A 21,624-nucleotide genomic window follows, 5' to 3' on the forward strand; every position below is an offset into this window, starting at 1 on the left:
GAGCGGGGCCGGGCGGAGGGCAGCGTAGGGTCCGTGCGAGCCCGGCCGGGCCATGGCGCGCCGGGGCGCGGGCTGGGCAGCGTAGGAGCCTCGGGGCCGCAGCATGAGCGCCGCCGCCCGGTTCCCGCTGCACCTCCTGGTCTGGAGGAACGACTTCCGGCAGCTGGAGGCCGCCCTGCAGGGCCAGGTACCGCGCGGGGGAGGCGGGGGCTCCTCCCAGGTAGACTGCCGCGGGCGCCGGGGCTCGGCCGGCGCGGTCCCGAGGCCGCCCCCATACGCCCGCCCGCCTCAGCCGCAGGTGCTCTTCTCTTTCAGCTCGCCCGGGCTGGCCGGAGGCGGAGGTAAGGGGCGCGGGGCCATGCATGCCGGCCCGCGCTCGCATCCCGTGCCGTCCGGACGCTCATTGTCTCTGTGCGCATCCCATCCGCCGCCGCCGCCGCCTCGCCTGGCACCGCCGGGCGCCCCCCGGGCACCTTCAAGCAGCAGCAGCTCCCTCTCCGCCCGAGGGTCCACTCCTTTAGGGCCGGCAGACCCCCGCCAGCGCCCTCCTGGGTGCTGCAGACCCGCTCCCATCATCCCCGGCCAGCCAGCCCGCCCTGGCCAGCCCACCCGCAAAGCGGGGCTCCCCTGCAGAGCAACGGGCTCCGCCGCCCCTTGACTCTAGCCGAAGGGAGAGGCGCCCAAAGGAGACCTTTTTCACCTCAGTGCAACGACCGAGGGCAGGGCTGGAGTGCCCTGGTGTGCCCAGAGCCCCAGGCCAGGGACGGTGCCACCCGTGCCAGGGATTTCTCTTTGGTGACACCTAGGAGAACTGCCGCTGGTCTCAGGAGGCAGCGCCAGGTTCAGGAGGCGGAAGGTCTGGCTGGGGAAGTCGGCTTCCCCTTTCCGCTCCCCAAATTCACTGGGGCATGATTAGGACAGGGGGGAAGAGTCTCCTCATCAGTGGCCCCTCAAGGAGGGGCTTCTCTTGGCTGGGGGAAGGAGAGGAGAGGAAGGGGGGGTGTCCCACAGGGTCGCTGTCTCATTTCTGAGCTTGCCTGTCTGTGTCCCAGCGAAGCAACGCAGTCGCAGAGCTGCAGCTGCTTCCGTAGAGTTTGTGGCGTGTCTGAAAAAGGGCCAAAGTCCTGCCCGGGTCCGTGGTGAGTCCCGTGGGTCCTGGTGGCTCAGAAGAGGCCTCCCTCTTGATCTTTCACCAGGATGTCGACCAGCAGGATCCCCGCGGGCGAAGCTTGTTGCACCTGGCAGTGTCCTTGGGGTACGTCGAGTCCGCCCGAGTCCTGTTGCGGCACAAGGCAGATGTCATGAAAGAGAACGCTCAGGGCTGGACAGGTGAGCCCTGGGAGAGGGTGGGGACCAAGGACCCGGTGGAGGCGGGGAGGGTGAGGCTGCTGCTGCTGTTGCTGCTGTCCCAGAAACGAAGGTTTGGAAGACCGGCGCTAAAGGCTACGTCTCCGTATGGCTGGGGCTACTCTCCTCCTGGCTGGGAGGCTCTGATGCCGGCACTGCCCCCTCCTGCAGTCTTAGCTCTGTTTGTCTTCCCTCCAGTCTTGCACGAGGCCATCAGCACCGGGGATCCGGAAATAGTCCACATGGTCCTTCAGCACCGTGACTACCAGCAGACGTCCACCACCCTTGGCGGCGTCCCTGAATTGCTTCAGAAGATCAGTGAGGTAAATGGAGGAGCCAGGAGCAGGACACGCTGTGTCCTGTGCGCTGGACTCCGTCTCCCACTTTCAACAGACATGCCTGAGGGTTGGGGCGATGGGACGTGTCATCCATCGCCTTCTCTGAAGCTCAGGTGGGGAAGGGCTGCGAGGGAGATCTTGTCCTTTCCCTCCTGTGATTTACCGTCTGAGCGTTAATGGCACGAGGGATCTGTCAAGCGGGAATCGGCATATCCAGAAAACTGGCTCCAGGGCGGTGTGGTTTTGTTGCGGAAGCTGCCTCTTGGTTTGGCTTCTGTCAGTCTCCTTCCTCCCAACTTTGGGGGGTCTGTGCTGGAGACCCTGGGTACAATCTCTCACTAAGAAATCAACTGCCCAGTCAGGGGAAAAGAACCCGCAGTGCTGAGAGCTGCTGCTGGTTAGAGCAGGAGAGGAATGGTTCCAGGCCAAGAAGTGAATTTTGAGGATAATTTCTGATTGCTGAGCTTGAAAAGAGACTCAACCAAAGTCTCCTGGGTGGGTTAGAGGCCCCCCTTTCCCCTCCTCTCCTCCTTCCAAGGATGGGTGAAACCAGGGGTTCGTGTGGGTGGGTTGCACTACAACAGGCTGTTAGTTTAGAAGCATCCATTTTAAACTTCATCTTGCTTTGTTTTGTTTTGACGTAACAGTTGCTCTTCTTGGCTAGTTGTATTCTTCCATGGTAGGGCTCATGAAGCTTTTCCCCAAATGATGAAACAACCTGGGTGAAAAACTGGGGGGCCTTCCGTTACCCCACGTCTATAGTCCACAGCCTGAACACAGATTGGCCCTTCTCCAGGTTGGCTTAAATTTCTCCTGAAAACCCGTTAGGCTTTTACTTAGCTGAGAGTCAGCCTAACTGGGCTTCTTCAGGGTAAACACGTTCCGGATTGCACCACCAGCTGAATGGCATTTCTGAATGCAGGGCGTTGATTCCTTGTTCCTTAATGCCACAGGCTCACACTGTAGGGCCCACTGCAAGCCAAATCACGCCTCAGCCTCATTCCTTCATTTTTCCCCATAGACTCCAGATTTTTATGTGGAAATGAAGTGGGAATTCACCAGCTGGGGTAAGTCTGAATCAAGCTGCCGCTTCTTGGAGGTTTATCTATCCTCTTGTACTGAGGAAACACTGATCCAACTCAGCCTGGGAAGCTGATACTTATTTTGGATTAAATTGTGTTTCACGGTATTCCTGTGACCAACCGGCATCTTTTCTGCCACTCTGAAGTACTGCCTGCCCTTTAATCACCTTTTGTTTTCAAACCATACATTTTGAATCTTTCAAGATGCAAAATACATTCCTCTTTGCATGCATGATGCACGCTTCACCTTTCTTCTGTGTAACGCTACAAAAACGTGGTGGTGGTGGTGGTGATAAAGCGTAAGCTGTGGGGCTTGACATTCTCGAATCCCATTTTTTCTGCCTGGTCAGCTATCGTTAGAGTTGGGGCTCTTCTGGTTGTGTAGATGGAGAGGCCTTTTTGCACAGAGCAGCCTTAAGGTAGGCAGATTTTCTGCCAGAAAACATGGCTCAGAGTTTGAGGTTTTAAAAAGAGGCAAATTCATGCAGCAGGAGGGATTTTGCACACAAGGAAAAGAAAACCTGTGTGTTCTTAGGCAGGGATTTGATTTGCACATCACGTTAAGCCTTTGCTTTGTGTTAGGTTAGCGCCTTGTACGAGCTGAACTATTACAGCGTGGTTTACTTGGCGTGCGAACACAACTGAGGTTTATTCAGCAAATAATGGGCAAACAAAACACGATGTGGGAACTGGACTCCCGTCTCCTCGGTGGCATCTCAGAAGTCTCTGGCTGAGCCTGGCCAAGGGGTCTAATGAAGGGGATGCTGGGCGGGGATTCTCAAGCGTATTGTCCATCCACCCTCCCAAAAAAGAAGGGACGTTAGCTCTTCTGCTCTCTCTGCGTCTCCCAACAGTCCCGCTGGTGTCCAGAGTTTGCCCCAGTGATGTTTGCCGCATCTGGAAGAGCGGCGCAAAGCTCCGCGTGGATATCACACTACTGGGCTTTGAAAACATGAGTTGGGAACGAGGGAGGCGCAGCCTGATTTTCAGAGGGGAAGGTGAGAAGCGCCAGAGTTCCATGCCTGGGGGAGGAAGGGCTACAGGGGTCGCTGTTGGAGACGGTGGGGTTGGCTGGAAGAGTACGTGCCCCCCCAACTGGAGAGACCCAGGAGATGAATCAGTACTAACATCCTGTGGGATGTACTTCACCCCGTAAAAGTTTTGATAAAGATCAAGTCACAAGCGTGGGAGAGGCCAAGCGGGCATACAGCCTGCTGGGCTTTGCCTTCACAAACTCCAGCCCCTTCTTTCTGTTTCTCTGCCAGCATCGCTAACCCTTGCCATGACGGCATGCACAAAAGGCAGTCTCTGTCTTGCTTTAGTTTCACTGCCCAAAAAAGTGGACCTGCAGAGTTAACAAAAATCTCGGTACAGTCTGGATGTAGGTGCTGCTCTTGAGCAACATCAGGGGCGCCTAATATACATATCTAGCAGCATGTGGCATAAGTCTAGGAGTCAAGGCTTAAACCTTTGCTAGAGCAGAGTTTTGGAAGCATTCAGTAAAACACCCCAGCTTTAGGCGTTGAGTTTTTTAGGGATGTGCAAAATTCAGGGGCAGGCTCCATCTCCCCCTGGATGGCACTGTTCTGCGGGCTGCTCAGTTTCCAGAAATGAATTTCCTGAACTGGCTGCTGTCCTAAATATGGATTTCCCACTAATTTACTTTCAGAAAGGGCTGGGATTTTCTCTATGGCCAGAACACATTCTTTGTTCCCGAATTGCTAAGTTTTGCTGGGATTCTGACTTTGGCTGGTTCAGCTACATGCAGCGGGCTTGGCCCTCGGCTCCCTGCTGATCTTACAAGCCCTGTCCCGACTCAGCTCAGCACTTCCTGCTTGGCTTTCCAGATACTGGGCACTGGGCTGAGCTGATTGAGGTCAACCACGATGAGAAAGTGGTGGCGGCCGAGCGTTTCGAGATCACCCAGCAAATCAAGCGGCTGACCTTGGACTCCACGGTCCCCAAGAACAAGGAGGTGGAGCGACGGCTGACCTCTGCCATCATCAACACCTCTCTGGATACCAGGAATATTGCATTCGAACGGTAGGGTGGGCATCTCCGTCGTGGAACCCTTGTCCCCGTCCCCTGTAGTTTTCCCGCGACAAGACCCTTGTGGGGAACTGACCACACGCAACCCCCAAGAGGGTTGAGAAAGCCTGAGGAACACTGAGTCACCCCTGGGCTTAGGAACGGCAGAAGCACAGAGGCTCTGGAAATGGGTATTTGCCTCGCAGGAATACCTCCGGCTTCTGGGTCTGGAAAACTGAGAGGAGCGAAGTGGTCAACGACTACGAAGCAAAGGTAAGCTGCCTGGACTCTGGCACAGAGGCCTCCCTTTCCCTGCCAGCTGCACGCCCCTGGCAGGACAAACAGCCATGGAGCTGCATTCTGCAGCGCTCAGGACGTCTGCGAGCAGCGTGAAGGCCTCTCTTCTGGTCGGAGCAAGGGGGCGTTTGGCTGTCGTTAACCCACAAATGGTCTCGGGCGAGCACATTGAGTTTTCTCAACTCAAGAAAGCACCAGGATTTATGGAGAGGGGTTTACCTAGAAAGCGAGTCTGTAAAAGGTCCATCTGGCCGCCAGAAATGCTGCAGCGTTTGAGAATCGGAGGCTGGGGGCGAAGAACAGGTGTGGGTTGCTTAGCTTTATGGCTTCAAGCAGGGCCTGACCGGCAGCGCTCAGAGAATGGAATGACGAGCTCAGGAGCGTCAAACCTGTTGCAGCAGTGGGAGGACCACATGGAGGGCTCTTCTTTGCATGGCTCGGGGAAAACTTGCGGCACGTTATGCAGGCCGGAGGTCTCCTGAAGGTTCCCTGCCTATGGCCTACTGTAAGGGGTGGACTGTGGCTCCCATCACCCCATAGACAACTCTCCCTCACTGGCAAGGATGATGGAAGCTGCAGCCCACTGGGTGGCCTGGACTGTGGCACAGCAGCAGAGGTCTGGTGCTTGCCAACAGAAAAGTCCTTCGAGTTTGGCCACTTGAGCCTCAGGAGGGTCAGAGAAGGGGCAGCATCTCTGGGGGCACCCAGGCTGTCTGGGTCTGGCACTTTGGGCAGATCTGGAGCTTCTCCCTCCTTTCTCGAGGTCTTCACAGCCAACCATGTGAACGTGGTGACCAAGATCCGGACGGAGCACTTGACCGAAGAGGAGAAGAGAAGATACAAAGGTAATGTCTTGCTGACAGACGGAGGCCGCCTCCAACTGCTGGCCAAGGCTCTCCTAGCAGCTGAGCTGGTGGCCAGAGGTGGGACCAGGTTCCGTGGCTGAAGGCCCAATGAAATTAAAACCCTAAAGTAGTCTCACCGCATGCTGCGCTCACACTTCGATCCTCGGGGACTGGCATCCCTGTTGCCTTCAGCTTCCAGCCTGGCTTCCTTCTAGTTCCTTGAAGAGCCCACACACCCAACTGTTCCTTGAGGTAAAAGGATTGTGTGAAAGCGCACCACGCCCGTGCGACCAGCCACCGGCAACAGCCTCTGGAGATGCTGGTATCCAGGGCCCCAGTGTAAACTGGCACTTCGTACCGTGTGGCTCTTTTAAGGCCAGGGGAGGGGAGTGCTCAGAAAGCAGAGAAACTAACACCCATCTCCTCCCACTGCAAGGCCTCCTCTTCCCTCTGTGCTTGTGAGCTGAGCCTGAGCGGCTTGGTGGAAAGGCCCAGAGGTGGGCAGCGGCTGGGAACTGACCGTCTGCTTTCCCCTTCCTCCTAGCTGACCGAAGCCCCCTGGAGTCCTTCCTGGGCACCATCGAGCATGAATATGGGGCCCAGCAGGTGAGTCTTCCGGCGCCCGCCGAGCCCCGGCCTTGCACGCCCCACTTGCCCCTCCTGCCCTCCGCTAGGGGTGGGGGTGGTCCTTCTGGGGGAGACAGCAGCCCCTGAGGGCGTCACCTTTCCCTTTCCCCCAGGACCTCACCACAGAATTTGCCTCGGCCAACAACCCGACAGCTCTCACACCAGAGGAATATTTCGACCCTCAGTTTGACCTGAAGGACAGAGATATCGGCCGGCCCAAGGAAGTGACTGTCCGGACTCAGAAGTAAAGCCGCCGGTTCTCCCAGTTCTCTTTGGGGTTGTCCCCCCCCCCCCGTTCCCTTGGGAAGAGCCCGGCACCCGCTGGGCCAGAGGGGGCATCCTGGGCCGGGTGCAGCAGCCCCCATTCCTTTCCCCACATTGAGGACGAGCAGCTCTCCTTTCCTAAATCCCCCACCGCACTCTGGCTCTGGGGGGAGGCCCTGAGCCAGCCGGGAAAAGGCCCCCGGGCAGGATTGTGTCCCCCGCTCGCCCCCACCCGCATGGCCACCCCACCTCTCTCACACAGGTTCAAAGCCAACTTGTGGATGTCCGAAGAGTTCCCGCTCTCCCTCGTGGAGCAGGTCTCCCCCATTGTGGACCTGATGGCCAGGACCAGCGCCCACTTTGCCCGGCTGAAGGACTTCATCATGCTGGACTTCCCTCCTGGGTTCCCTGTTAAAATCGGTAAGGCTTTTTCATCCTGCGCTTCTCATCCGGAGCGCCTTCCAGGCCGAGCATGGTGGCAGAGGTCGCCCGCAGCCTGGCTCCTCAGTCTGCCCTTTCTCCCCCCTGCAGAAATCCCCTTGTTCCACATCCTGAACGCAAGGATTACCTTTGGCAGCGTGAACAGCTGCAGCACCCTGGAAGGAGCTTCACCCTCAGGGGCGGCCGGTGAGGAGGCTGCTCGGGGGGCGGGGCCTGAAGAGTGTCAGAAGCCAACGGGAGAGCACGGCCCGTCTGGGCCTGAGTCCACCTCCCAGGCCTGCTGGCGGCCGTCCCGATCACAGCTCTCCTCTCCCTGTCCCCAGCCACTCCAGCCCCTGCCTTCGCGGTCGACCCCTCCGTCTTCGAGATCCCCGAATCCTACCGTGTTCAGGACGATGGCCGGGACTTGCACGTGCAAGACGAGGACAACGAGATCATGCAGTTCGCCATCCGGCAGAGCCTGATGGAGTCCGGCCAGAACCTGGTGAGTTCCCACCCCGGTCCTCCACGGGCCTCTCTCGGGGAGCCGTCGAGAGCGTTGCCCACTGGGCTCCTCTTGGGCCTTTCTGTCGGTTTGGGGCCCCCAAGTTGCACTTTACGTTCCAACCAAGGACGACATTTTAGTTCTGCGGTTTTATCCGTGTGCATTTGTGGGTTGTCCTCGGCCTTCCACGTGGTCCTCTGGACGTGGCCCACCGTGGAGTGCATGCCTCTGAGTGATATGAGCTTCCTTCAGCGTTTGCACCTGCAGGCAGGAGGGGGCCTGGTCCTCCCGCTGGGGAGTGGGTCTGTAACTGCCTGGTGTCCCCCCAGGAGCCTTTGGAGCCACACTTGAATGGGGACGTGTCTTTCTCGCAGGACCTCGGCCTCCAGTATCAGAGGTAAGGCCGAGAGCCCAAGGATGCCGCAGGACCGGGAGCGCTTGGGCCCCTGTGGTTGGGGCTGAACGTCCTGCGCGCCTCCCTGCTGGTTCCCCAGGAGCACACGCAGGCTGGCCTGCGGGAGGGCAGCGGCCTCAGAACAGCCTCTGGGGGGGCTGAGACCCGTCTCCAGGCAGGACCCACGCTCCTTGCGGCTCTGACTCAGTGTGCCTCCTTCCGCCACCCTGCAGAGCCCTCTTGGCGGCTGCCTTGTCTGCTTTGGGAAGGGGCTGGCCCACCCCTACGAACATCCGCACTTGGGAGGTACAGGAGGGGGACCCCCCCCCCGAAGCCGAGGCCCAGGACTGGGGCTCACTGGGCCTCCAGGCACGGTCTGGGAAGCAGCCATCTGTAGCAGAACTCGCGGTGGGCATCTGCACCCGCCTGCCAGAAAACACTTTTCTCCCCCGCACAGGGTGCTGCAGGAGAGCCTCCTGGCAAATGGCGGGAGCCACCCGCCCCTGCGCGGTTCTTCCACGTTTGACCGGGATTTGCAGCTGGCCATGGCGCTCTCCGTCCAGGAGGAGCAAGAACGGGAGCAGCGGAGGCAGGCCGAGGAGGAGGCGGAGCTGCGGGAGGCTCTGCAGCGCTCCCTGCTGGAGAAGTAGCAGCACGACGCCTGTGGGAGCAAGCGCCAGACGCCCTGGGCCCCTTCCAGCCTGGGAACTGCGGGGGGGGGGCATCTTTAGCAGGGATGGGGCTCTTCCGTTTTCTCGCCAAAGCTTTGAGCCCAAAGATCTGCCCGTCTTCCTCTGCGCTAAGCTGTTGCACTGAAGGGGGGTACCCCGAGCTACCTTTGCCAAAGGCTGTTCTGACGGGGCCAGTGGACTCTTGCCAGCCTCGAAGAGGGGCGGTGGGGGGGACCTGAGCCGCAGTGGGGGGTTCTGCCTCGCCTACCAAAGATTTCAGTGGCTGTCGGGGGCCTTTTTATCACCCTACAAGCCTCCCCCACAGTCTGCCTACATCAGAGTGCTTTTCCTTTCTCTTTGGAACCCCCCCCCAAATGCTTCACCCCTCTGTAGCCTTCCCAAGCGTTTCCCTCTTCTGCCCCCCCCAAGCAAATCTTCCACTTGCTGGGGGGGTTGTGTTTTTAAATAAAGCGGGGGCAACCTCCTCTATTGGCTGAATTCCTTGCCAGAAAAGAGGTGAGTGGGGTGCTGTGAGCTCTTTATGTTAAGCAAAAGGCTACCTTTGAGAAGCGTTCCAACGGGGCCAGTTACAAAAAGCCCTCGCAGTTCTGTGAAGCTAGCACGGAAAAACTGCAAGAGCCTGGAACGCGTTCTGCCATGCTGCTGTTTCATTACAGCCTAATCTGATCACAGGATCAGAGCATGCCTTGCTGAGAGCGAAAGCCATGCACTGCTGCATCGTGGCTGTCCTGCTGGCTGAAATAAAGCCAGGCCCTTGCTGAGCCCACCCCAAAGGGTCGCTGAGATGTAGACCAGCTAAGCAAAATTGCACGGTGACAACTGTTTTATTATATATCCCAAAGTCGCTAACATACATCAGGAGAATCCTATTGGGATGTAAAAACAAAAGTGCAGAACTTTCTAAGAAGTGTTAGCAGCAACTTGGGCAAATTGTAGTGTGAATACTTTCGGTGCGCATTCCCTGCGAAAGATTGTCATCAGAATCCCAGGAATGGGGGGGTCTCTGTTGGCAATTAGAAAGCTAAAGGTGAGGATCGCTTTCTGTGCAGCCCATGAACCGGTGCACATGAACGTCCTCTGGATTGCAGGCTCTGGCCCAGAACAGCGGTCCCTCCCCCGTCTCAGGCAGCCTCCCATCTCGCCATCAGGATAGATTTGCAAACACTTTAGGGCTGATGATCCGTTTTGCATCAGGCCAACCCTGGCATATGAAAAACAGGATTCTACTAGTCTTTGGTGGCTTTGCTGCTGGCCTTTCCAAACAGGGATGCAATCCCTTGGGATCAGCAGGTCCTGCAGCCTTCTTAATCCTGGCTAGTTCATTGGTTTTGTTAAACTCAAACCACCAATCTATAGGCGACAATCGCAGGCAGCTTCAAGCTGTCGCCTTATCCTACAGAATTTGGCTCTGTAGGAAAGATGATCTTCCCAAGCACCCCAAATAATTCAGAGACGTTATTAGGATTATCTGCAAATATTTACCTTTCCAAAGAGGGAGGGCAGCAGCAGAGAATCGATCTGCCGGTTTAAGCCCAGCATCTCAAGAAAGAGAGAAGGTTCAGCTCAGGCAAGCCGCTGCGGTCCGGTCCGCCCTCTTCCGGCCCACCGGCGGGAGCGCGGGGCGGACGGGTCACACCGGAGGGAGCCGAGCCGAGCCGGTCCGCGGGTGGAGGGAGCCTCGGTCTTCCGGCGCCGGCTCTCGCGCTCCCGGGCTAGCGCCGGCGGAGCAGCCAATACACGCACACGGCCAGCAGGACGGTGGCGACCAGCAGGAGGCCGAAGACGCTTCCCAGCAGAGCTTCCGGGAGAGAAGAGGCGGCCGCCGGTCAGTGGGCAGGGCAGGGGCCGCGGGGAGACCCTCTGCGGCAGGGCGGTGGCCGCGCTCAAGCCCCGCTGCCCGCAGGTCCGGCCGAGAGGCGCGGCCAAGCTGGGGAAGCCCCGGAGACCCCCCGCCCCCGCCCCGCGGGCCAGCCGGCGCTCGAGGGAGGGGGAGGGGACTCCGGGCGCCCCGCCGCTCCTCACCCAGGTTCTGCCTCCGGAGGACGGCGAAGGGCCGCCGCTGCCCGGTTGCCGCCGCGTCTTCCCCGGCCTCTCCCAGGGCGACCGGCGGCAGCAGCAGCAGCGGCAGCAGGGCGGCTCCCCGGCAGCAGCTCCGCGGCATCCTCGCGCCAGCGCAGAGCAGAGGGAGGCGCTCGTCGCAGCCCTTGGCCCAAGCGCGCCTCTGGACACGTGCAGAGCGCCCCGCCCGCTCGTCCGGCGCGGAAGGGGCGGGGCTGCCGCGCGACCCCCCATTTCCCCCGTCAGCCGGTCCCGGTTTGCAACCTTGCGCGATGGAAGCGGTAACCGCAGGCTCGGCCTGGTCCCCGGACGCAGCCGGTGGTGGCTTATTGGACAAACCGCGGCTTAGTGTGATGCATCAAGCGGACCTCCTTTCTTGTCCCCGGCTTCCCGGGGAGAACGGCTGGGGCGGATTCCGAGCGTAGCGCCACGTAAACGGGCTGAACGACGGCAGCTCCCGGGCGACTCCGAAGCGAGAGAACGCCGTTCCCCAGAAGCTGGTCTTATCGCCCCGGGAGAGGAGCGGCGTGTCCGGGGGCGCCGCCCGGCCGGTCCGGGGACCTTCTTGGAAAGCGGCGAAGAGCCGCCAGGTAGCCCCGCCTCGGGAGAAGCGTCTTCAGCGTTCCTTCCTACCCCGCGATTGACACCCCCCCCCCATAATAAGCGATAGGATGGTGAACTGAAAAATGCAGCGTGCCAGCCGGGGCCAGGGATTCCACGCACCAGCGATCTTTATCTCAACAGAAGCCCGGAGCTGGCAGCAGTTTGGCCAATCTTTGATCTTTGTGTCTATCGTCGCTCCTGCCAGCGCTGGGGCTGGCAGATAGGCAGAGGCTAACCCCCCCCCCCCCCTAGGCCAGAGAAAGCTGTATTAGAAGTCCCTGCTGGGGCCCTTCTGCTGAGGCTGGGACATGGTCGGCTGCGAACGCCCAGCACCCCAAGGGGGGCGGAGCAGGGGCGGGTCCTGAGGCACCACAGAAGGGCGGCGTCCTGCCCTGCTGTCCTCTCTAAGCCGTTCTGAGACACCTCCCACGTTTCAGTCAGGCATCCCAGGATCAGAAGCTGGGCTGTGGGCAGGAGGCATGAGATGTGGGGGCAGCAATTCCAGGAGAAGGGGGTGCTGGAGAGTTGGCTCGGGGGACGATGGCCAGCCCACCCAACTGGGCTTGGGCGTCCACTCGGTTGCTGCCTCAGGCCAGGTGCTCTTCTGTTGGGGGGGGGGTCAGCAAAGAACGGCCTGGGTTTCTGGGGTAGGCAGGAGAAGCTGTCTGTCGGTCAAGGGAATTAAAGGGAGGCTGGCACATCCACCATCTCCAGGGACAGCTCCCGTGCAATCTTCTCTGGCCGAAGGCACAGGGCGAGGCGCTGGGTGGCCGAGGCAGAGAGAGAGAGAAGAGAGAGAGAGGGTGAGGCAGGGCTGCCTCGTCCAGCTGCCCAAGAACTTCTTGAGGCACAGCAACCCAAGCTCTGTGGCATTCCATGCACGGTTCCTCTCCAGATCTAATGCTCAAGGTGTTAAAATATGAGCATTTATACTTCCAACTCCTTTCCTAATCATCTGCATCCAAGTCAACATTTTCAGTTTCGCAGAGGATGGCCCAAGCATAGTAACATAAATGCACCTTCCCTCCTCCCCCACTTTTTTTTGTTTTTCAAAAACCCTGCAGGTAGAACCTGCTTCAGATCAATTGCCTTTGACTTGGTTAATAGCAGAACTGAGACTGGATCGAGACTCTGCCTACTCACAGCACAGTCTCTTGGCCAGGGAATCACCCTTTAGGCAGCGGATCTGCAGGAGGAGAGGGCTGTGGGGCTCCCCCAGGCAGAGTTGTTAGGATCGTGTTTCCCTGACCTGCTTCAGCGATCCAGGGGTCCAGACAAGCTTGTACACCATGTAGGCAGGAATGCAAAGGAAAGATGACATTCCAATCAGGTGTCCCAGCCTGATGCTCCACGCAGGATACTCATAGCCAAACAGCACAAGGGGCGGCTGGTCCAGGAGGGAGCTGATGAGAATGAACTGGGGCAGGGGCAAGGGGTAAGGAGAAAACCAGTTCTGGGAAAACACCCAGCTGCCACTATTGCCCTGTCCTGTCCATTTTACAAGTGCCCCCTGCCACAAAATTCATCCCTTCCACCCACAAAGGGACACTTATACCAAACAGTAAGCAAGGTGCTGTTCACCCTAGAGCAGCCTTTCTCAACCTCAGCAGCTTGAAGACTGTGGACTTCAACTCCCAGAATTCCATTTCTCATTCCATCATGGTTTAGTCTGACTGGCCCAGTTCCTCTAGAGCTTTGGGAAGGGCTTAAAAGCTGAGCGAGGCCCTTAACGGAGATGCAAAGAATATTCCTTTAGGGGGCACGCTTTGATTTCTAATTTATGGGGCAACCCGGCTTATCCATAGCCACGCCTTTCCTCCTCCTCCCCCGCTCATCCCCACGTTCCTCTGGGGTTTCCCCATTTTTTTGGCATCTTCAGCTAAAAGCATTTGGGGGCAGTGAATAGCCCCTTTGTCCCTATTGCAACCTTAGTCTGGCTGATGGGGACGTAAAAACGGTGATGGAGGAAATGTGTTACGCACTGCTAAGGTGGCTGGGCTGACAACTCTCCAACACACTTGCCAGTACATCCCTGGCCGAAAACCGAGCATGGCCTTCACGTCACTGCAGAACTGCTGCATTCCTAGGAAGAAAGAGCCAAGCCATTCATCTTTGACTCGGCACCATCAGTTCGGGCAAAGCCCACCCTTTTAAGCCTTGAGGAGGGGTCTTCAAGGGGCTGGGGCCTCTCCCTGGTCATTCTGGGGGACAACTGCTCAGAGCCAAGACGGAGACTGATTTTGAAATCAGAAAGGTGCAGGAAGGTTTGCAGAGATGGTGGGAAAAGGCTCTGTCTGTGGGGTCTCTTTTCTGCAAAGTTTTTCCCTGAAGGAGACCCACAAAGGAACCGTCACTCCACCCATTCTCGGAAAAGGCGCATCCGGCTAGCTTTTGGAGGATGGCACCGAGGGCCCTCTGGAGGCTCCCCCCACCCCACCAGCGGGGCCACAGCATGTCTCTCCTTATCATAGAACCAGGAGACGGCAACGGCTTCCAGGAGCACCACAGCTACGATGGAGCAACCAGCACCAAACTCTTCCAGGAGTTTCACAATGTAGGGGCCTCCCTGGATGGGGACACCAGTGAAGAGCCTGCTGTGAAACTGGGAGGGACGCAGGGGGCTCCGCCTAGGCTACAGGCCCCCAGGAGGAGCTGGGCTGGTAGCAGTCTTGGCCCCCCTTGAAGGTGGGCAACACCACAACGCGGTGGTCGGCCTTTAAGGTATCACTCTGCCATCTCGTGGTGGATTCTAGTAGGGGGAAGTCCCATGATTAGCCCGCTTGGGGGCTCCCCTCTTGCTCACCACACCCCCACAATAGGAGCAAAATAAAACACTCTACCTTGCGGGGCAAGTACCTCAACAAGATACTCCCTTTCCTGGAAATACCTACAGGGCAAGGGTCGTTTTCAGCCTGTCTCAGCGTCCTCCAGTACTCCAGCGGGCCTTTCTCTCGCATTCACCAGGGAAGTGCTGCCTAGCCCTGCGATCAAAGGGTCGAGAAATGCCCGATGCCCCCATAACTCACATTGGTCAGCGTGGCGAGGGAGCCCAGGAAGCAGACGGCGGTGAGTCCGAGCACGAACAGCTGACGGTGCTCACCCAGGGCTCGGGGATATTCGTCCATCAGGGCTGTGATCACAGCTTCCAGGCCCCCGAACTGCAAACAGCCCCCCCCCCCCCAAGAACTCGGTCTGAGTGAGCGGCAGAATCTGGAGACTTTGCCGGGGAGTGTTGGGGAGCACAGGGCTGCTCGGTCAAATTCAGAGCAATTCTACCCATTGAAAAGTTTGTGGAGAGGTTTAAACTGTTAAACCTTGAACAGGAATAACAACATATTGTTTGGAAAACAAATTGGGAAGTGCAGGTTGTTTTCCCCCAATTTCTGCCCTTGGAAATATTTCCACGCTGGGCATCATTTCTTTTTTGAGCCAAAAAAGAGTGAGTACCACGGTAAGGTACCTACGAACACACGTTTCTTAAAGCGCTGTCCCTGCCGACCGACAGCCGCTGAGGGTGTCTCTTCAGTGCAAAATGAAACTCGCCTTACAGTGCTGTCCAGTCCCAGCATAATCATCATGAGGAAGAAGAGGATGGCAAAAAAGGAGGATCCGGTCATGTTGGCAAGGGCTTCTGGGTAAGTGATGAAGAGGAGGCTGGGCCCTGGAAGAGACCCTTGTGCTGTTACCACCCCTCAACTCCACAGGCTGGATCCCGCATGCAGCCAACAGGCCAAAGGGAGGTTGCGCCAGGACAGGCGTGGGTGGCATTCTCATGAGAGCTCACCGCAGCCTTCCCTGACTTGTGCCGGCCCACCCCCAAAAAAGCGCTCGTCTGCTTCCCCTCCCACTTGGGTAGGTGCAGTGTGGGGACTGCATGTGGTGTGAACAGGACTGCAGTCTGTCTGGTTGAAGGGCACTTCCTTAGAATTCTTTGGGTGGCTTCCCCCGGAGTAGAGAGCCACCCGTAAGCCAGCCACGTTTTAGCTGAGCGTGCTGTGTTCCTTGAATCCAGAGAATCAAGTTAATTCAACAAACCTTGGTTTGGTTAATCGCAGGCAAGCCTCTCCTGAGAAGAACGCCATTAGGGGATGGTAGGTCCATCTTCTAAAGGGTGAGGAGGCATTGCCTATGCAGCCCTCAGATGCCAGCTGAGGGCTATTCTTGGTTCTCACCAATGGAGGAAGCTGTTACAAACTCCACAGCCCTTGGCAGCCACCTTTGGCTCCCTGTGTGGGGGAACCGCTGATGCCGACGAGAGACGGTCACAAACCTTTGTCTTTTGCTACATCTGCGACTTCCATGTCCCGCATTTCAGCCATATAGCCCAGGACGGTGAAAATGACAAATCCCGAGAGGAAGCTGGTGAAGCAGTTGGCCAGGCTGGTTAGGATGGCATCTCTGGAAAGGCACAACAAACCCATGAATTCCCTAGGCATATTTATATAACCATCCAGAGTCCCTCCTTATGGGGGAGATGGGCGGTGATAAAAATTTGACAAATAAATAAAATAAAATATTTGAAAGCCGGGAGAAGCAGGGGCACTGGCTACTTCACTGGTGCAGTCGAAAGCATTCAAAAGCTTAGCCTCCTCCCCAGAGCAGGCCAAGGGGTCTGGCCATCTGGTGTTGAGAAGAAAAAGACCATGCCATCCTCCTAGATAAAGGTGGCAGCTGGTTGATAGCTGGGGTCCACTCATTCATTGCCCCTTGGCATCTGTACCTGCCCTGTTGCTGGGGTTGGGAGCAAACAGCAGTGCCTAAATCCGGCACTACCGTTTGCTCCCAACCCCAGCAACAGTGGTGCTTCTACGTGGCGCATGTGCAAAACAGTGCCCCATGCAAATCGGAATGCCTGGTTAGGCTGACACCCTCCCAGCGCCAGCTACCCACCTTCTTAATGTTAGGTCTGCCCCGCAATGGAGCAATTAAGGGAATAAGGAAGAGTGTGGGTCTGTGGACAGCGAGCTGCTCGGCCTTGAGCCCTCACCGGTAACAGTTGTTGTTGAACGGGTTGTAACTGGCTAACGCAAGGAGGACTCCAAATCCGGGCCCCAGGGAGAAGAAGATCTGGGCAGCTGCATCGACCCACACCTGAACAGAGAGAGGCACAGCTGTGATGGGTGAAGGACCTCCCAGGAAGGGCTCAGGAAGGGAGCTGGGCAGATGCCAGGCCAGTCCTCGGATTGAGCACCCAACTGGGAACAGCACCCTCACTATTGTCTTCACTGCAGGAAGGGAGCCCGCGAGCCTCCAGGACCACAGGAAGGAATCGGCTTGTAGCTTCTGGTCAATTCTTCTCCCCACCCCACACCCCGGCCCCTGACTAGCTTTGATTAAAATTCATCAATGCATCGGGAGAGGTAATTACGGGCAGGAAGTGCATTGTCAGTGTGGCTCTGCAAAGGCTGGGTGAAAGCAGGCCACCCCAATCCATTCCCCACAGATGGCAAATGAGATGTGTGATTCAGTTCATGATTTGCATTTCCAAGGGTACCAAAGAATAACAAGGGGAAGAACGTGTCCCTCCCTCCCAACTGGTTTTCTGATCTTCTCTGGGGGGTTGCCAGATCAGGGCCTCTTTCTTGTGGGTCTGCAGAAGAGGGAAGAGTGGGGTGGCAAAGCCAGAACACGCGGCCCTTTAAATGAGCTGCCCTTCCCGCGAAGGGCCATGGCACCTCCCCAGCAAGGCACTTCCTCTGTTCGGGGAGACCCCTGAGCGGTGTGGAGTTAAAGCGGTGAATGCTCCGGGAAAGGCAGAGGATCTGGGATCCAATAGATCTCAGAAGAGTTTGGATTGCTTTGGAATTGGAGGAGGACGCCCACATGCCCAGCCAGCCGAACGAAGCAGCAGGGCGGACCGTTTTTCTGTGTCTGCTTCTGAACCCGGCCCAGATGGCTTGCTCATTGAATCCTGCAGGGAAAAGCCACAACTCCACAGCAGTGAAATGTGGGGGTCCTTGGTGGGTCTGTCCCTGAGTAATGCCTGGGTGGAAATCTTTAGCAAGCACTACATGGGGAGGAGGAGCAAGCCCCTCTCTGCCTCTAGATCCTGAGTAGCTTTGCTCCATTCTCTAGCTCCTGTTGAACTTCAGCCTGAGCTGTGCCTGCTCAAGGCAGAAGAGCCTGGTCTCCAAGCACTGCCATCACATAGCTACATGCAGAAACATACGGCCACGCTCCCGAGCTTCTCCCAGTCGGGTCGCAGGTAGAAGACAATTCCTCTCCAAGCCCCTGGGAGCGTTGCGCCACGGATCAGCAGGATGAACAAGACGACGTACGGCAGAGTGGCCGTCACCCAAACCACCTGGAGAGACAGCTGGGCTGTGACGGGCTGCAGGATTTTGGCCATGCTCCTTCACCAGCACCACCCGCCTCCAGATCCCAGGAAGGGTGTTGCTTCCCATTCTTGGATTTTCCACTGCCCTCCTTCCTGCAGAACACCTCAAGGGTCGGTGCCCTCTGCCCGCCTCTACAGCTGTGCGGAAAGGAATTTGGACCCCGGGCTCTCCTTGAGGAGGCATCTGGGCCCCGGCAGGGGCTATAATGGGGCCTCCTCTGTGCAGGCAAAGGCACCCAGACAGCCTGTACCTTCCCAGAAGTCTTGACCCCCTTCCAGAGGCTGAAGTAGACAATGGTGAAGATGAGGAACAGGCAGAGCAGCAGCTGCCAACGGATCTTGCCCACGTCAGACAGACCACGTGAACCCTGCACCTGCAGGACCTGCCTCCTACAGCAAAGGGAAGCCGCTCAGTCAGGGAGGAAATATTGTATATGCCAATGTGGATAATTCTACATGGATGCCAGGAACTCTCTGTCTTTGGCTCATGCTGTTCCAGGAGTGCCACCTAATTCACCAGCCCTGGCTCCATGACGCAAAGTCAGCCTCCCATGATCAGCTGGCCACTTTCAGTGCTTCTAAGCCCCTCCGTGTGCCCCCCCTTACATGTAAAACTCCTCAGCGGGTGACTTGGAGTGGTTCGTCCAGGACACGTTGCTGGCATCAAAGTAGCTGACGCAGCTGGGGGTGTTCCAGGGGTTGCTGCAGCTGGCCCAGGGCAGGGTGGGTGTGAAGGAGGAGTAGAAATAGCAGAGGGCCCAAGCGATGATGGTGTTGTAGTGGAACGCCACATACAGGTTGATAATGCAGATGGCGAAACCGACGCCTGCAAAAGGAGAAGACGGCCGGGCAGAGGTGGCCCCTAGACTCTCATCCAGCCCCTCGTTTCCAGAGGCCTCTTGCAAACCACTGAAGGACCCAGAGCCCACTTAACCTCCGTGGCTCCCGAGCACCTATTCAAAGGTAAAGTACTTTGGATCCCAAAGCTCCATTTTGCTGTAGTGTCCAACGGACCAGATCCATGCGTAAAAGAAAGCAGCAAATAACTGACTAATGTACAAATGACAACAACCATCAATGATAACCGATACATTAATCTGTGCCACCCATTGGAGTGCGGTGGCATTGAGGACCTCAGCTGCAAACTGTTGCTGCTGGCAAGGCCGGAATTTCTGGCAGGCTGTAGTTGCCCGAGGAGGGTCTTGCAGGCTAAAAGCTTTCTTTCAGCCTGCTGGAGATTGGGCTGGGATGCCTCCTGGGTATCAAATTGGGTCTGGGAGCCGAGGTTGGGTGTAGGGTTCAGCGCCCACTCCAAGAATCAGAAGCAGGTGACAGTCCTACTTTTGGGGAGATCATTTCAGAATGCAAGGGAAAGATTAAGATAAAGATCTGAAATTCCAGGAAAGCATTTAAAACGCCTCTCATTAAAAGGGTGGGGGGGGAGCCCTGAAACTCCTAAAGGCCCCACTTCCTTAACTTTTAGACACATGTGCACACGTGCCCATGCGCACCACCCTTTGTCCTTTGGGGAAAATTTCTGCTCCATCTTGCTGGCTTGTTACCTTTAAAGATGGGGCAGATGTTCTTCCAGATGGGGATGGCTCCAACCCGGTGGAATTGCCCCAGAGCCAGCTCCATGTAGAAAAGGGGCACCCCTCCAAGGACAGCCATCAGCAGGTAGGGGAGGAGAAATGCTCCTATGGTGAACGGCAAAGGGCAGAAGCTTCAGGAGCTACGGATGAGTATATAGCATCCTCCACTGTTTTCTTTCTCTCTCTCTGGCTGTGGGGAAAGAGCTGACTTGCATGCTCACTTCCCCCCTCCCCCCATGAGGTCTGTCTTGAGGAAAGCCGGTTTCAATGATTGGAGTTTGGGAATTCCAGCTTCAGAGGGTGGATGTCAGAAAAAGGCATAATGAATCTATGCATACATCAAATCCCATCTGTGTATTTTAAATGAGGCGGTGACCGGTGACATTGCTTGCTCCCCACCAGCTCCTCCTGAACCCCACTTTTCTTAAAGGCCCCCCCCAGCAGCTGCTTGCACAAAAGTGAAGAGGTCCATGCCATCCTCAGATTTCTCTGCATTCATGTGGCCTAGAAACAGGCATGACAGGGGCACATATTGTTATAGCACAGCAAAAATGTCCAAGGTGAAGCAGATAACACAACGCAAGCTAAATGAATAAGAACAAGCCTGCCGGCTTGCAGCTTTCCCTGTCTGAAACACACAGGCACAGGCAGCAGTGAGCAATGTTAATAGCTGCTGTTTGCTGGGAAAGCATTTGAAGAAGTAAAGGTCTCTGGGGCAGACCCTGGGTGTGCATGCACCTGCCTCGCTCTGAAATGCTGGAATCAAACTGACCTTAAATGGTGTTCCCACCAAGCCACCGAAGTGAACTGGAGGTTTGCGATTCAGGCTTCTTTTCCTTGCTTGTTTAAGGAGGATATTCTGTCACTTTTCTTATGCCTTTCTTTAATATCACAGAAATTCATTACAAATCTAAAGTAAACATTTAGTAATTCGGATACAGAGGTTCAGTCAGTGTCTGATTCATTTGTTTCTGCCTTGATCGACTTTATTTGTTTACTTATGTTCCCTTTTTAAGTAGTTTTCTTGTGATTATTTGCATATTTACTTACTTTGAAAACATGGTAAATAGGGTAGTAACAATTACACAACCAATTTTAAATTAGAGGCAAAAGAAAGCAGTAACTTGCAGATTGCTAAGTTTAGGTGTTTTAAGTTAAAGCCATAATGGCACAAAGTAAGGGTAAAACCTGTTTGCAATTTTATCATGTTTTGGTTGATCTGCATTAAAGCAGTGCCACGTTTCAGATTTTAGAATATCCAATGGGCCCAAAGAGATGCCTTTTTGCCTAGCAACATTTTTTTGTCTGTGTAATACATTTCAGTGATGCTGAAAAGAAATACCATGGACAGTTCCCCACCCCAAAACAGAGAGAAAACCTTAATGATAGCTATTCGTACATTATCCAGAGACTGAAATCTTATGGGGGTCTGCACAGTAGTTTTAGAGCCAAAGAAAATTGGAACAGCATCCCTACAATAGCAAATGTCTCCTATCAACTGACAGGCTACGTCGACACTTTGATGTTTGGGATTTAAACGGGACTCCCTGTCCTTCTGGGTCATTTCTTCCATCTTCTAAAATCCAGCCTCCGAAACTGCACTGGTGGGGAAGCAGCTGATTTCCAGGAAGTGGAGGGGAATCTCACAAAATTCCACCCAGCATTATGACCCCCTGAGGAGCAGAACAGTGGGCTGCAAGGGAAGGGGAAGGAGAAGTGGGTCCCTGGTTGGGGTGGAACGTCATCTCTGCCCCAAATCGGTGCCCAGCTCATGACCCGGTTCCTTACCACCTCCATTCTGGTAGCAGATGTAGGGAAAGCGCCAGACGTTGCCCAGATCGACCGCAAATCCTACCACGGACAGAAGGAAATCCACCTTTTTGCCCCAGGTGTCCCTGCCATCTCTCTGGCTGAGGAGAGAGGCGGCCCGGGGGGTCATCGAGCCGGCTGGCCTAGCAGACATCTGCCCTCCTGTGGCTTCCCCAGAGCCCCAGCAGGGTCTGGACTGAAGAAGTTGGCGAAGGAGAGGCACACCCAGGAGGAGGGTCAGCACAGCAGGCTCTGGAAAGGTTCGCCTCACTTCAAAGAGAGGAGGGAGGGGGAGGAGGGGGAGGAGGAGCCCCCCCACCACATGTTCTCGTGTGGCTCCAGCAGCAGGCAAGATGTGGGTGGGGTCCGGCCTGCATCCCAGAGGA

The 21,624-nt window shown here is 56.5% G+C and overlaps 2 protein-coding genes across 2 annotated transcripts; one reads left to right on the forward strand and one right to left on the reverse strand.

Annotated features, from left to right (window-relative positions):
* Positions 1 to 9,305, forward strand: ANKRD13A (ankyrin repeat domain 13A). Its single transcript, XM_063315651.1, has 15 exons — positions 1 to 187; positions 1,197 to 1,329; positions 1,546 to 1,670; positions 2,707 to 2,752; positions 3,622 to 3,765; positions 4,615 to 4,810; positions 5,002 to 5,068; positions 5,856 to 5,937; positions 6,482 to 6,543; positions 6,678 to 6,808; positions 7,091 to 7,248; positions 7,360 to 7,491; positions 7,593 to 7,753; positions 8,083 to 8,150; positions 8,605 to 9,305. The coding sequence occupies exons 1-15, from the start codon at positions 104 to 106 to the stop codon at positions 8,795 to 8,797; spliced, it is 1,782 nt and encodes a 593-aa protein (XP_063171721.1). The 5' UTR covers positions 1 to 103; the 3' UTR covers positions 8,798 to 9,305.
* A 2,876-nt stretch (positions 9,306 to 12,181) lies between these two features.
* Positions 12,182 to 21,368, reverse strand: LOC134505643 (sodium-dependent serotonin transporter-like). The gene is made up of 13 exons (XM_063315467.1): positions 21,218 to 21,368; positions 19,400 to 19,534; positions 18,444 to 18,663; positions 18,089 to 18,227; positions 17,670 to 17,804; positions 16,488 to 16,591; positions 15,771 to 15,898; positions 15,049 to 15,161; positions 14,527 to 14,658; positions 13,950 to 14,066; positions 13,483 to 13,572; positions 12,750 to 12,917; positions 12,182 to 12,262 (listed from the first exon to the last, which is right to left on the reverse strand). The coding sequence occupies exons 1-13, from the start codon at positions 21,366 to 21,368 to the stop codon at positions 12,182 to 12,184; spliced, it is 1,713 nt and encodes a 570-aa protein (XP_063171537.1).
* Positions 21,369 to 21,624: the final 256 nt, after the last annotated feature.

This window comes from Candoia aspera, chromosome 15, assembly GCF_035149785.1.
Source record: "Candoia aspera isolate rCanAsp1 chromosome 15, rCanAsp1.hap2, whole genome shotgun sequence".
Lineage (NCBI taxonomy): Eukaryota > Metazoa > Chordata > Lepidosauria > Squamata > Boidae > Candoia > Candoia aspera.

Bases quoted from the DNA above. Each gene is read 5' to 3' on its own strand.
- ANKRD13A (XM_063315651.1), top strand. From the start codon at position 104: ATGAGCGCCGCCGCCCGGTTCCCGCTGCACCTCCTGGTCTGGAGGAAC. The intron at 1,330-1,545 runs GTGAGCCCTGGG...TCTTCCCTCCAG, and splicing joins GAACGCTCAGGGCTGGACAG to TCTTGCACGAGGCCATCAGC. The intron at 6,544-6,677 runs GTGAGTCTTCCG...CCTTTCCCCCAG, and splicing joins ATGAATATGGGGCCCAGCAG to GACCTCACCACAGAATTTGC.
- LOC134505643 (XM_063315467.1), bottom strand. From the start codon at position 21,368: ATGACCCCCCGGGCCGCCTCTCTCCTCAGCCAGAGAGATGGCAGGGAC. The intron at 18,228-18,443 runs GTAAGGGGGGGC...CCTTTGCTGTAG, and splicing joins CCCGCTGAGGAGTTTTACAT to GAGGCAGGTCCTGCAGGTGC. The intron at 12,263-12,749 runs GTCAGGGAAACA...TCGGCCACCCAG, and splicing joins CCCCTGGATCGCTGAAGCAG to CGCCTCGCCCTGTGCCTTCG.